The sequence below is a fragment of the Hypanus sabinus genome, chromosome 15 (genome assembly GCF_030144855.1).
Source record: "Hypanus sabinus isolate sHypSab1 chromosome 15, sHypSab1.hap1, whole genome shotgun sequence".
NCBI lineage: Eukaryota > Metazoa > Chordata > Chondrichthyes > Myliobatiformes > Dasyatidae > Hypanus > Hypanus sabinus.
In genome coordinates, this window is record NC_082720.1 from 35,335,561 (window position 1) to 35,351,292 (window position 15,732).

Sequence of the window (15,732 nt, forward strand, 5' to 3'; positions counted from 1 at the left end):
TACAAAGCAGACTACTGCAGATTAAAATTGGAAATAAAAATAGAAAATGCTGAGAATACTCAAGATCTCAGAAAGTAACACAATTAAGCAATCAATGGTAAGTGATGGTTTTGGGTTTGATGTCTGAAAAGCTCCAAACTCAAAGATCTTAAACCCTATCTGATATAGTCGCCATGTTACCCTCAATAAATGGAGGTTAAACTGCAGCCACATCAAAGGCTAGATCACTTCTATTTATTTTCCACAGCAAGTTTAGCTGCTAATACCCACTATTTAAGCAGTGGGTCCTCCCTCTCAACCAAGGAGGAGATACTTCCAAAGTATCTCAACCACAGTTCATTTATTTTTAGTGTACATGTTTAAATTTACATAAAATTCTTAAAACATTTAAAACTCAGGATTTCCATCTAGTAAAAGATTTCCAAATTACTACAGATTTCTGGACACAAGATTTCCAAAACACAGGTACAATTCCTACAAGTTAAAAAGAGATTCCAACAAGTTGCAGATGAACGAGTTGTCTGACAGACAATGGAGAGGAATGGATTCTAGTTCACCCTCTTTCTGTCATTCTTCTTATGGTTCCTTGACCATTCATATCAAATCCATCTGCTGTCTAATGTTTTTACAATTTTTTCTACCACTTGGTGACTTCACATGAATGTGATTTTTTTTTTTTACAAATACTTTCTCACACAGATCATCTAACAGCTTCCGGGACAAATATCCCAACCACCCAAAGTTAATGTAGTGAATGCCGACTATACACAAAGTTTCCAATTATTGATAGATCAGCTATTTGATTTAGCAAGTGATAGTAGCAATCTGGTCTGAAAACTTACTTGAACTAGATAGCTTAACCAGTGTGGTCTGGTTTGATGAAGGTTAATTAACATAACCCCAATGTCTTACTCTGCATCTCTTAAGCAGCCTATGCTGTGCGCCTGCTGTCTATGCTCTACAGACAGTGCGGTTTGTATGCAAAGTTGTCCTTTTAACTTCAGATTGATTATTGCTTGCAATTTACATTAACTGAAGAGTGGCTCTCATTTACAACAGGAAGCTGAACAAAATATATTGATTGGAAGCTTAACTTACTCAATAATAACTACTTAAGCTCTAGAAGAGTCAGCTGCTGTACTAGAAAGATGAACTTGGCAAAAAGACCCCCCATCCCCACCCCCAGTACTGGACAGTGAATAACCATCACAGGTCTTTGACAGAAATAAAACCTTACAGTTTTTATTTCAACATCAAAATTAAAAATGAACTTCGGCCAAGATATTTCTTCTTAAAATTCTGCTATCCATTTTTTTATTTTTATAATAAAAATTATTTATATTATATATTATATATAATATTTTGTTAGTACAAAAATTTCACAATATACCATATATTAGTGCTAATAAAGTAGTTAGAATCACATTTATTATGACCTTCTACTTGTTCATCCTCCTCATTTTACAATACATTACATTCTTGAATCCCTCAAGTTTCAACCTGTAACCTATTATTACCTGCAATTCATCTCAACCTTGCACTTACAATGCACTCTCCAGTACCAATTCTTTCCTTTATGATCAGCACCATCAAAGCACCATCAAAATACCATGCGTTTTTAATTTGATATTTAGATATATGATTTATACAATTTATACCTCCACACCACATATTAACCAATTGCCAGACCTTTTTTTCTTCTCTTCCTTCAGTCCACATTAAGCTTCAGATTCACACAAGTCAGTCCAACATAACAACACTCACCTTGAAAACAAATATTCCACCAGAAACATTAAGGGGGAGTTTTCATTTCAAATTAATCCAAATTGCTGTTGTTTTCATCAGAGATGTCACAAAAAGTCAAAGAACAAACATAAAATTCAGGTACTGAATAAATTTAATTGGCATCTCTCACTATCAAAGACTAAAGATTTTACTTTGCAATTAAATTTTATTCCACTTTACCTCGCTTTAAATGCTCGAATGCACACAATAGTTTTCGTAGCTCATTAATTAGCACGTGCACACAATTACGAGTCAATATTGCGCTACTAAAATTGATAACGATTCAAACATCACAAAAAAATCTTAAGAATAATCAAAATGTTGGTAAAAATTTAAAAGAACCTTCATTGTTAGGTTATTGGCCACCTGAAGTAATCAATTGCCTAGAGAACGGTTATCTGCATAAGATACCAATGAGGTTAAAAAAAATAGTGAAATCGTGGTGAATTGGGGACTGTTGGTGAGAGTATTCATCTTTGGTCACGAGCGCGAGAAGCAAACAGAATTATATACTATTTACCAGTCCACACTCATTCCTACACATTAGATTGACCTCTGTGTATTGATTAGATTGACATTAGATTGACCTCTGTATATAAGTGGCGGTCAAATACTCTGGCACATACTTAGCGCTAGCAAGGAATTTCTCCCTACCTCGAGAAATGCAAAGAACACAGAGGAATCCAGCGCCAAATGTGGGCTGAATTTTGTCGAATCGGAGGGAACATGGTAACAATTAGAATGGATCAAGTTGTGAAATAAAACTTTTTGGAGCTCTTTCGACTACATTCCACAACAGCAGAAGGCCGACAAATTGATTGTGTATTTATTTGGCACAGCTGAAATTTATCCGGAACCATGATTCCCCCCCCCCCCCCCCATTAGCACACATGCGGTTTCCATTTCTCAATCCAGGAAAATCGAGTGTTGTAGTGAAGACCCCTGTCGAACAGACTACAGGTTCTGTGGCTAGCAACCAAAAGAAATATGCTATATGAATCTAGAAACTCGCCTTTCAAAATACTACATCAAATCTGGAGCATCCGCTTTTCCCACTCTAGTCTCTCTTTCATCTGTTCCCCTTTCTAACAATCCGTTTCATATTTTGAACCTTGCGCTTTTATTGGAGGTCATGTTGACTTTAAGGCCTCTTTTATGAGATGGGTAATTTTCTCCAGGCTAAAGGTTTGAAGTGAGTTCAGTCGTGACTGTATTGTATGCTGGAATAGGTAGACGGAGTTCACTTCATACTTCAATGGTCATTTACAACTCTATCGATTTAAATATGTTACGACCATTATTGGGCCTTGAATCTAGACTCCCAATTCTGACTTTCCTACATCTTAACTGTTTGTTTCCTTTATTAACTATCATTTCTATCTTGGCCTTGGGTTTAGCATGACTGGTAAAACTCAGAGAGAGAATACCTGCCACCTTTTCTAAAGATGAATTTGGAACTTCGCTGAACTTCCTCTCCTTGAATCTTTCTCCTTCTTTGTGCTTTTCCCAAGCATGACACAAAACTTTGAGCAGAAGAATTTAAACGTATAGTACTCTTTACAATGTTAATGAAAGCAAACGTGCATGTGCGACACGTCTGATAACTGAACTGCATAGAATTCCTATGCGTGTACTTCATCTTCTGGAGCTCTAGTCAACTGGCTCATAGATTTTACACGGCATATCTTGAAAGCAGGTACACTTCTACAGGATGTGTTTAAATGGTGGTCGGAGGTCAAGCCAGAAGCTGCTTTTGGAACCAGTTACAATAGTTTCCATACAGCTGACGACCAACTAAATAACAGAATTGTTCATCCGGCACTCTTCCGATTTCTGAGAACAGATTTATTTGGAACCATAATGTCCTGATTTGTAGTTAAGCTTCATGTAATACATTGTTTTGTTTTAAATCATGTGGTTCTTAACACATCGGAAGAACTAGCACATCTTCCCACTCGTGCATCTTTGTGCTCCCGGTATTGAAATATCATGATTGAAACTTGTAGTTATTTAATTGTCAAAAATAATGCGATTTGAACAGATGGCTGACCCAATTTCAAGAAACTTAAATATATATAATGATCCATGATATGCTTGAAAGTGAATAGAAATGTCATTTTTACAAAATGAGTCAAAAGAATTAGCTCCCCTCCTTTCAAATCTACTCCTCGGGATTACTTTTCTTTCACCAGTCCTGCCGAAGGGTTTCGGCCCGAAACGTCGACTGTACTTTTTTCTACAGATGCTTCCTGGCCTTCTCAGTTCCTCTAGCATTTCGTGTGTGTTGCAATAGAATTAATATATCTAATAGTGTATAAACCGGATTCAAATTATCTCTGCGGCAATATTTTGTACAAAGTAAATTTCGACACCGGGACGAGCTTTAAAGTAAAAAAGAGGGAAAAAAATGCAGTTCCAGCATTTGTTCGAAACAGAATGTGCAAAGTGAGTTATTTACTTAATCTGAAATACTAATACTGGCGGAAGTTACAATGATCTATCTTCAGAAATGGACTGAGATATTCGGATACCAAGAACAGGATGTAAAATCCTTCAGCTTGCAAAGCTATTTCCAGTTAGAAAAATGAAATGCAATTCGATCCATAAATGTTTCCAATTATAGTATTACAGCATATCCGGCATGACCTCCAACAGCACTGTGGGGTAGGAAACGTGCTGCACGCATATTAAAGAATGAAGGGAACGCGACGTCCTTGGATCTCGCTGTTCTTAAGCTTCAACGTCAATGCGCACTTATCCTGAAAATACGCCCCAGACGCGCCACTGCCGTCTTGTAATGGAAAGTAACTTGAGTGACAGCTCCATGGGCCATACATGTACTTCAGTTTGAATGTGGTAATTTTCCACAATAGAACAGCATAAACTGCAAGGGGGGTCCTATAAAAATAGGACTTGGCTGGCGCCGGGAGGGCGTTATTTCCTAAGGTGACCCTTAGGAGAATCATTCGGGATCAGTTATTTCACCAATCATCAGGAAAGCGAAATGCTGCCATACAGCTGATCAACAGCTCCTAACAGATCCTGTTCATGGTGTGCTTTTTATAACCCGACCTTAGCAGACTACATGCTTGCAGTTCCTTACTGGCGACGTATCTCATTGTTGTCCGATTTGACATTTGTTGAATGGCATTACATATGATTCCACTTATGTTTCAATTGTATTATCAATTATGACGTGCTAAATGTTATCCAATGATCTAATCGGACATTCAATTAAAGCACTTAGTGATTATAAACAACGAGGTATAAATCAATGCATGTCTTGCTTGTCTGCAGATATTTGATTAAATGTTATTTCTAGACTCCCCATGTTAAAGTGGTTGCAGATACAGGAATCTGGAACAATAGAAAAACAAATGCCGGAGGAACTCAATGGGCCAGACAGCATCTGTGGAGAGAAATGAACCAATGAAGGGTTTCGATTGTCCATTTGCCTTTTCTGGCTGCTCGGTTTTGACTTGCTAGAGTGTCCAAGCTCAGTTTATGCATTGTAAATGGTCTCCAGGTCCAGCACCCATCATCTGCTTTAGAGTGACATATCCAACGGGAAGCAGCAGCAATCAGCCTGTCATCTTCCTTGAGCACAGCGAATGCTTATTTAATGTTGATGCAAATTGTTCCGTTCGATCATTTGCGGAATTAACTATTCCACAAATATTTGATTGCAACAATTTAGCAGAATGGAGGGTATTAAGGGTTTCGATAGCAGTGGCTTTAGTACAGAAACATAGCAGTGAGGTCAGCGATAAACCATATTAAATGGCAGAGCGAATGCGATGGAGCCAGTGCCTTGCGTTTTATTTCTTATATTCCTATTTATGTTTATTATAGCAAGAAAACAAGGTAAACGGGAGAAGTTTAACTGGACACGCACACATGGGTAATCAGTGTAAATAATCCTTAGCAGCAAGGAATTTTAGTATATACTGTATTAGTGTTCAAGCAAATATAGGAAATAGTGTTTTACGTGCTGCTTGCCGGAGGATATGTTAGTATAAAGAAGTATTCGGGTGCTAGACTTGGAGACCATTCATATAAACAGAGTCTGATCAGAAGGGTCTGGGCTGGTGTCCAAGCTCAGATGTGACGCACGGCATCCTTGTGTGACTGAGGAAACTCCCAATGGTTTCCATGGAGACGCAATTAATCGTACACTTCTGAGGAACAACTCCTCTGTGTAACTTAGCAACGCTATTGAACTACGATTAAACTAATGCCAGAACAAATAACTTGGTTAATCTCTACATTTGACCTAAGCGTCCCGTAACTTTTGAAGCATTTTGGATAGGTTTTAGATGGAGATTTCGTCTCAATTTATTTACTTCGGTTTAATTCCCGAACTTTCGAGTCTATGTATAAACACACTGTACATGTCATATACATTTAGAGAGTTCCGTATGCTCGCAAAATGTTACAACTGAATGCAGTATAAAATTCAACAAAAACGAAAGCAGTTAATAATTGCCTTTTGTTGCTCCCAGTTGCAGTTTTTGGTGAACATCATAGCATTAGAAGTATTTCCATAGATGTTATAATTATATTTCTAAATTTAAACATGTTGAATCAAATATATTTTAGAATAAATCTGGAAATTCACAGCAGGTTAATTCATCTTGTAGGATTGCATAGGAGTTAGGTAGTTAATCGAAATCCATTTAGCGAATAAATTCACTATTCTATTTATTCCCTGGATGTAGATTATTTGGTTAAATTGACAGTCCTTTTTGAAAAAAAAACCAGATATAACACTTGGTAATCTCCAGAATGAGACCCACACAAATGCTTGAGCAGAGCTCACCCAGGGTTCCTTCCCCACTATACTCAAAGGAAACTATTAGGATTTAACAATTGGGTGATCTTGTGGTCACTTTGCAGAATGTTACAGCTGAATTGAAGTTCCAAGATGAGAGGAGTTTATGTGCCCAGGATTATTGGTATTCACCTCTCTGAATTACTACACAAATACAGACTCAAGTATTTTACCATGTCCACCATTGGGTGGGATATTTGGGAATAATGGCTAACATTATAGAACATAGAAAAACCTACAGCACAATACAATCCCTTCAGACCACAAAACTGTGCTGAACATGTACTTACTTTAGAAATTACCTAAGGTTACCCATAGCCCTTTCTTTTTCTAGGCTCCATGTACCTATCCAGGAGTCACTTAAAAGACCCTATCGTATCTGCCTCCACCACAGTCACTGGCAGCCTATTCCATGCATTCACCAATCTCTGTGTAAAAACTTACCCCTAACATCTCTTCTGTACCTTCTTCCAAGCACCTTAAAACTGTGCCCTTTCATGCTAGCCATTTCAGTCCTGGGAAAAAGCCTCTGACTATCTATAGGATCAATGCCTCTCATCATCTTATACACCTCTGTCAGGTCACCTCTCATCTTCTGCTGCTCCAAGGAGAAAAGGCCGAGTTCACTCAACCTATTCGCATAAGGCATACTCCCCAATCCAGGCAACATCCTTGTAAATCTCCTCTGCACCCTTTCTATAGTTTCCACATCCTTCCTGTAGTGAGGTGACCAGAACTGAGCACAGTACTGCAAGTGGGGTCTAACCAGGGTCATATAAAGCTGTAACATTACCTCTCGGCTCTTAAACTCAATCCCACGGTTGATGAAGGCCAATGCACTGTATGCCTTCTTAACCGCAGAGTCAACCTGTGCAGCAACTTTGAGTGCCCTATGGACTTGGAACCCAAGATCCCACTGATCCTCCTGTGGGCAAGCCAATTCTGGAGCCAGAAAGCAAGGTCCCCATGGATTCTATGCCTCCTTATTTTCTCAATAATCTTTGCATGGGGTACCTTATCAAATGCCTTGCTGAAATCCATATACACTACATCTAATATACTCTGCCATCATATTTGATCTACCAAAATGAACCACCTCATGCTTATCTGGGTTGAACTCCATCTGCCACTTCTCAGCCCAGGTTTGCATCCTATTGATGTCCCGTTGTAACCTCTGACATCCCTCCATGCTATCTACAACACCCCCAACCTTTATGTCTTCAGCAAATTTATTAACCCATCCATCCACTTCCTTATCCAGGTCGTTTATAAAAATCATGATGAAAAGCAGTTCCAGAACATATCCCTGAGGGACACTCCTGTCACCAATCTCTATGCAGAATATGACCCATCTACACTACTCTCTCCAAAAAAGTAGTTACTCCTCACGTCTGTCCAAAATTTATTGCCAACCAGAGAAAACCCCATTTATCTCAAGTATCTGCATATTATTGGTTAACCAATCCCCTATCCATGCAAATACCCTAACTCCAACTCCATGCATTCTTATCTTATGGATAAGTCTTCTACTTAGCGTTTTATCAAATACCATCTGGAAATCCAAGTGTACAATATCCATCAGATACACACTATCCACTCATCTAGTTATATCTTCAAAAAACTCCAATAACTTTGTCAAACAGTGCTTGGCCTTCCTGACTCCAATTTGGTGGAATGATAGCTATTTAGATATCTCATTATTTCTTCCTCAGTGGTAATTTCAAGCATATTCCTGACTAGAGATGTTAAGCTAATGCTATCTGACTTATGATTACCTGCCTTTTTGCCCTCATCCATTTTTAAACAGTGGCCTGAAACTCACTGTCTTCCAATTTATCTCTCTTTGCATGTTGGATGTGTCTTCCCAGCATGAAAACTGACACAAAATAATCATACAAAGCCTCAGCTATTTCTGCTGTACCCAATACTAATTCCCACTTCACATCTTCCAAGCAACCGATGTTCAGTTTAGCCACCAGTTTCTTATTTATACAATTATAAAAAAAACATTTCCAAAGATGGATTAAGTTACCAGATGTGATAGAAGCAGTTCAGATTTCTGATAACCAGAACAAAATGATTGGTGACTCTGGAATGATATAGGGGATTGGATTCAGTAGTCAGCTATTCACTATAGAATTTGAGCACGTGACTCTAAAGCAGATTCATCTTGGGGTCATTTCTAACAGAATTTGTGCATCTTTTAACCATACTGAGTTCCAACTCCTTTAATAATATCCTAAAGGGATTGGAGGGGATAATTATAAATATACGTTTATAGACCACCTTTGTACCTCCATTCAGCACCGATTTCTAAATTAATTTCTTTGGAAAAACAGAGTTGTTGTTAATGTGCATTAGCCTCATTGAAACTAATACAGTACTTTGTGAAATGGATTTGTATTTGCCCATTTATCTAATTCCAAAATGCTCTCAGTATAGCTGTCACTCTATTCACCACTAATCTATGCCTCCTGGTCCATCTTTGCACAGTATTGAAAGGAAATAACGATGCAATGGTAGCTAAAGGTTATGCAAAATGGATTATTGGATTACAATCTAGGATTAAACACTCCAGCAATTTGTAGTGTTAAATGACGTGTTGTATTAATGCACAGAACAAGGTAGTACTAATGTTCAGCAGAAAAAAAATGTAAAAAAAAACTGTTTTATTGAACTCGTACAAAATATCTATACAACAAAATGGCCATTGTGTAAATAAATAATTTTATAAATTATCAGACAAATCACTATAAATTGCCCCCCCCCAAATGGTATAAAAAGTGCTAAAATGTCGATTGCATCTTCGCCTGACAGTCCTCAGATTTGGACACAGTGCAATGGTCTGGTTGAGAAAGTTCAGTTTACAATAATGAAACTTCTGGTCTGGAGACCATAACCGAGAATGTCTGCATTGAGGAAGGGTGCGGACACGACCTCTTAGCTTATTGTGCTTTATTTATTCCGGAGAAATAGTCCTTTCCGCACGTCAATATGTAGGGGAGGTCGTAATGGGACTCTGAAGATAACCCAAGGAATTAGCTGGCGAACGCACGGGCATGGTGACAGGAAAATTAAAGACAAATCGAGTTGAAGTATTGGAGGTATTATGTGAGGGACTGGCAGCCTCTGTCGAACAGGAAGGAGTGAATACTTGAGATTCAAACTGCAAAAGTTGTCCCATAAAGCTGAAGTTGGGGGAGATGACGCTCCTACGTTGTTTAACAAACTCGAAAGCTTCGTCCAGCTTCACCCGGTTGGCCCTCATGAGATAAGCCAGGCAGATGGTAGCGGATCGGGAGATACCAGCTTGGCAGTGAACAAACACTCTGCCACCAGTGTTCTTCACAGAGTCTAGAGAGAGACAAAAATAAACGCCCGATTTAGTACCAAAAAGCAGATATGCAATAAAATCTTTATAGTTCATTTTTTAAATAATCCTATGGATTTTTTATAACAAATTATCATAAACACAAGTGTTAAGGTAGAGGGCAAAATGGGACGAACTACTGCTAACGATCTTCAGATTTCGCTTCCGTGTATTCAGTGATAGGGAGATACTGATTACCCATCTTTTATCATTATTAGAGACTCTTTTGGTAGGCTGAAGTTATAACGTTTCAATTTGTTGGGATTAACTGTTTATTTTTATGAATAGAAGCACAAGCTCTTACCGATGAAGTCAATAGCCTCGAGGAACCAGGAGCTGATGTCTGCTTTGTGACTGTCCTCCACCGGGATACTTTTGTACTGATAATACTCCTCAAAGTGGTTTGGGCAGTTAGCAGAGACATTAATTAGAGCCGTAATTCCAAGGGCGTCCAGCATGTCCTTCCTTGACGCATGATAGGCACTTCCGAGGTAGAGGAAAGGGAGGATTTCAACAGGTCCACCCTGCAGAAAAACAAGCACTTGTCAGTTTTCCTTTAAAAAAATTCCCATAATTTAATTTTGTGGAAAAGCCTCTTTAATAAGTAATCTATATTACAGAGACCTTTATGTTAAAAGGTTGATAATTCTTGCTCAATTTATGAGGTTTAGCAAAAACTAACCTGATCATAGAGTGGAGTGTCGCAGGAACTACAGCTTGGCTCCGCGCTGTTGGGCCGGCTGTTAGAGCTCAGAGGTAGCGACAGTGGAGGGGGCGAGGGTTTAGTGCAAAAATCCGGATATTCCGATGAAAATGCATCATAGCCTCCTGAAATTAAACATAGAGAAACTAATTAATTCGCTGTAAACTTAAAACAGTTTCAAATTTACTGAAGCCATTTAGAATTCGAGCCACCAAAATATAACGCAACACATTTTATACGTTCTAATTCGTTTAAGTTGTAAATGCTTTACGCGGAAAAATGTGTTCGCCGGATAGGCATGTTATTGCAAAGACGAGAAGGTTTTGAGTAACATATTGGTTGTTAAAGTGCTTCAGGCTTTTTTTTAAAATGTTGTTACTCGAATAAAGCGAAGTTGGTGCTCTCAATGTACTTACCTCGGAGAAAGTTGATCCTTGCTCCATAGGATTCTCTACACAACGTGCTGGCGGCTAGGTGAACTGTGCTATCTTTTTTGAGCATGTTAAACTCAGAAGTCTTTTCATCAAATATAACAACGAATGAATAGCGGCCGGAGATCAAACTATTGCGATACTCTTCGTTAGGTACAATGTGTTCGAGTCCCATCGCTCCTTTAGCCCTTCGTTTAACTATAGTACTAAAGCGGACGTTGATTGAATTCAATATATGCGATGCGTTAAAGGCGAAGAAAGAGCGACAATCCAGTAGCAAACATTTAGAGGCGTCTTCTTTCAGAAGCTGTCCCAGAGTTTCATTATCAACACTTGAGATTTCCATCATGACCATAATTGCTGACTTAACACAGTTGATCCTCAAGAAGCCTCGCTTCTGCTGATAGCAAAGCTGCTTCTTGAACTATCCTCACGCTTTGCTTCCGAACTGAAGATTCTGCCCTTGCTCGGTCCCGGCCGCCTTTTTATGGAGGATTTTGTGAATGAAATTGACGCGATCCGTGTCACGTGATACAATTTCGTGACGCACTCGGCGCCTGATGGACTTGACACGCCTTGTCCTTGACGTGTGCCAAGGAGGCACGTCACGCCCGTTTCAATGCTAAATTGTAAATAATGTACTGTGACTTCAAACCAGCTGACCCGAACCCTGCCGTGCCAGTATGGCAACTAGCAGAGTACTTTGAAGTTAATGCATTGTGATACTATGTATAGTAATTAGTAAATTATTATTGAAAACATTGTAGACATTTAAACCTATCAATTTAAATCACACGTCCTTAAACCTCTGTAATGATTAACAGTAGATATCCTTTTACATAATTATCGGAAGTAAACATTCGTTTACTGATTAGTTCATTAATTTTGGTGTGGGTTATGAGCGGTGTTAAACTTTAATCATGTGTGCGGTTCGAGGTGGTGGACTTAACGGCATTGGATACATACCGTCCAGTCGACGCAAATGTCCTCAGGCACTGAAGGAATGAGATAATGCAGTACTCACCGCACAAGTATGGATTTACCTGCCATTTCCGCAGCTTTCAGATTTGCAGGCTCTTAAAGTAAATGTTTCAAAATTTTCAAAAACACTAATCGCACATTTTTCAAAACTGACTGGGCTATCTTTATGATCTACAGATTGAATACAGATTGAAGTAAAACATTTCGTACGTAAGCTAAAGTACAACACGTTCTGAATGGATAGTTCGATCACGCAATTCAAGTGCTTTTGAATGGAGAGCAACCCAAAAGGGTTGAAAGAAACGTTTCCCACGGAAACATGAAATGAGTTCTATTTTAAATGTGTCAATTGCTCTTCATAGTATATGAAGCAACTGCGGGCATGCTTTTGATTTGTGAACTTCGAATAAAGTTGCTGTTGCAGAAATGATGTCACCAATAATATTAACTATTCAAAACGAGCGTGAATATCTTCGAGCGTTATAAGCGACTTCAGATTAAAAATAATTATTCTAATTAAAAACTAAAATCATTTGTTTTTAAAACTTCAATACAGAACTAATTTTAGGTTTTATGCAGTTTAATTTATTAAATTGCACCCTTTTAAGGATTCATGGTCTTTGCGACAGTTAAATAATTACGTATGATGTACAGTACACCACAGTAACAGGCCCTCCCGGGCCAACGAGTCGGCACCGCCCAATCCAAGTACACCCATGTGACCAATTAACCAACCTATCTACCCGTGTGTCTTTGGAACGCTGGAGGAAACCGGAGCACTCGAAGGACAACGTACAAACTCCTTGGACAGTGGCAAGAATTGAACTTGGGTCGTTGGCGCTGTAATGGCGTTAAGCTAACGCTAACCCCAATTCAGAGTCTGTGTCTGATCTGACTTCTGACAATTACTGTACTTGATTCAATATTATGTTATTGATGTCTGTATGGGGGGGGGGGAGAGATGAAGGAATGTGCAAAACTGGTAATAATAGCAAAAGACAAAAATATTTGAGTACCCAGTTTGCCTAAAATTTGTATTTTATGTCTTACATGTTATAAAAGTTGTAAAGGCAAAGTCATAGTAAGAGACTTTAACTTTTCCGATGTTGACCAGGATTGCTTTACTGAGCAATAAGTAAATGCATTCAAGGTGTTTCCTGAAGCAGTGCGTAGAGTGCAGAACGGGAAAAGGCTATACTCGATTTTATCTTGGGGATTGAGGACAGATGAGTGATTTGAAGAATCTACGTAAATATCCTTTGGAAATAACGACCATAGTTTAATGTACAAAGTATCCATGGAAGTAGATCAAGTTACCAAACTGTGGTCACTGTTGCCAAAGAATTTCTGCATAGATTCTTAAGTCACTTGCCCGTCCTCTTTCCCGACTACCCTGCAACAGATAGTGAGGACTGCTGAAAATATCATTGGTGTCTCTTCCATCCCCCCCCCCCCATTCAGAACATGCACCCCCAGTGGCCACTTCATCTAACATAGTGGCCACTGTATGTATGTTTGTGTTGCTGTAGCCTATCCTTTTCAAGTTTTGATGGGGGGGGGCATACCTTCAGAAATGCTCTGCACACCACTGCTATAATGCCTGGTTATCTGAGTTACTGTCACCTTTCTGTCAGTTTAAACTAGCTTGGAAACTCTTCTCTGATCTCTCTCATTAACAGGGCATTTACTCCCACAGATCTGCTATTTACTGGATATTTTTCTTTTGTTATGCACACCATTCTCTGTAAAATTTAGAGACTGTTGTGTGTGAAAATCCCAGGAGATCAACAGTTACTCAACCCACCACCAGCAACCATTCTATGGTCAAAGTCACTTAGATCACATTTCTTCCCTACTCTAATGTTAGGTCTGAACAACTGGACCTCTTGAGCAAGTATACACGCTTTTATGTACTGAGTTGCTGCCACATGATTGGCTGATTAGATATTTGCACGAATGAGCAGGTGTACCTAATAAAGTGGATACAGAGTGTATCAGAAGTGATACCAGCATTGTCAAAGTCCCCTCCCATCCTTCCCACAACCTTTAACTTCCTGCCATTATTTCAGACGTACCTGTATATCCACATCCAATTTATTCAGTGGCATAAAATATAACCTTCGTTCCATCCACCACAAAAGGTGGGCTTCCTCAGTAGTCAACTTTTTAAATTCTTCTTCCCATTCCGACATGTTGGTCCAAGGCCTCCTCTACCGCCATGATGAGGCCACTCACAGTTTTGGAGGAGCCACAACTCATATTCCATCTGGGTAGCTTCCACCATGACAGCATGAACATTGATGATCTTATCTTAGACCATGATACCATAAAACATAGGAGCAGAAACAGGCCACTCAGCCCATCAAATTTGCTTTGCCATTCCTTCATTGCTGATATGTTATCCCTCTCAATCCCATTGTCCTGCCTTCTCCCAGTAACCTTTGATACTATTACTAGTCAGAAACCTATCAAGTTCTGCTTTAAATATACTCACAGCCATCCGTGGCAATGAATTCCACAGATTCACCGCTCTCTGGCTAAAGAAATCTGTTCTCATCTCTTTTCTAAGTGGACTCTCCTCTTATTCTGAGGCTGTGATCTCTGGTCGTAGACTCATCTACTATAGGAATAATCCTCTCCTAAACCACTCTGTCTAGGCCTTTCAGTATTTGGTAGGTTTCAATGAGATCCCCCTCCTCCCATTGTTCTAAACTCCAGTGAGTGCAGACCCAGAGCCAACAAATAGTGAATGAAGACTGACACAATATACTTACTATGTTTGTTCGCCATCTCTTTCTCCCCCATTACTACCTCTCCAGTGTAATTTTTCAGCAGTCTAATGTGACCTCTTACCTCTCTTTTACTGTTTATATATTTATAAGATGTTTTTTGTATCCTTTTTGATATTATTGGCTAGCTTACCTTCATATTTCATTTTTTCTCTCCTTACAATGTTTTTAAAATCTTCCCAATCTTCTAACTTCCCATTAATTTTTGCTATATTATATGCACTGTCTTTTGATTTTATGCTATCTTTGACTTCCCTTGTCAGCCACTGTTGCTTCATCCTCACTTTAGAAAACATCTTCATCTGTGGGATGTATCTATCCTGTGCCTTTGGAATTACCTCCAGAAACAATAGTCATTGTTGTACTGTCACCATACTTGCTGGTGTCTCCTTCCAATCAATGGTGGCCAGCTCCTCTCTCGTCCCTCTGTAATTCCTATTATTCCACTGTAATAATGATTCATCTGAATGTACTTTCTCCCTATCAAACTAGGTGAATTCTATCATATTATGAACACTGTCTCCCAAGGTTTTCTTTACCTTAAGCTCACCAATCAAATGTGGTTCATTACACTGCTCCCATGCAGAATTGTCTTTCTCTTAGTGGGCTCAACCACAAACTGCTCCAAAGAGTCATCTCAGAGGCATTCTACATATTTCCTTGGGATCCACCACCAATCTGCTTATTGAAGTATCCCATGGCTACCATAAAATTGTCATTAAATTCCTTTTCTATTGAAATTTATATCCCAGTTTATGGTAATTTTCCTGCCGCACTTTTCTCTTTTTCCATTCCCTATTTTCCACTGCTCTCCTCCTTAACTGTCCATCGCCTCCCTCTGG

General features: G+C 39.0%; 1 protein-coding gene across 1 annotated transcript; it reads right to left on the minus strand.

The window, feature by feature from the left end:
• Positions 1-9,270: 9,270 nt before the first annotated feature.
• dusp1 (dual specificity phosphatase 1) lies at positions 9,271-11,588 on the minus strand. The gene is made up of 4 exons (XM_059990202.1): positions 11,106-11,588; positions 10,669-10,814; positions 10,291-10,510; positions 9,271-9,970 (listed from the first exon to the last, which is right to left on the minus strand). The coding sequence occupies exons 1-4, from the start codon at positions 11,473-11,475 to the stop codon at positions 9,606-9,608; spliced, it is 1,101 nt and encodes a 366-aa protein (XP_059846185.1). The 5' UTR covers positions 11,476-11,588; the 3' UTR covers positions 9,271-9,605.
• Positions 11,589-15,732: the final 4,144 nt, after the last annotated feature.

Coding starts and splice junctions, on each gene's coding strand:
- dusp1 (XM_059990202.1), bottom strand. CDS start 11,475: ATGGTCATGATGGAAATCTCAAGTGTTGATAATGAAACTCTGGGACAG. Junction 10,815..11,105: donor AAGGATCAACTTTCTCCGAG/GTAAGTACATTG, acceptor GTTTAATTTCAG/GAGGCTATGATGCATTTTCA. Junction 9,971..10,290: donor CGAGGCTATTGACTTCATCG/GTAAGAGCTTGT, acceptor GTCTCTCTCTAG/ACTCTGTGAAGAACACTGGT.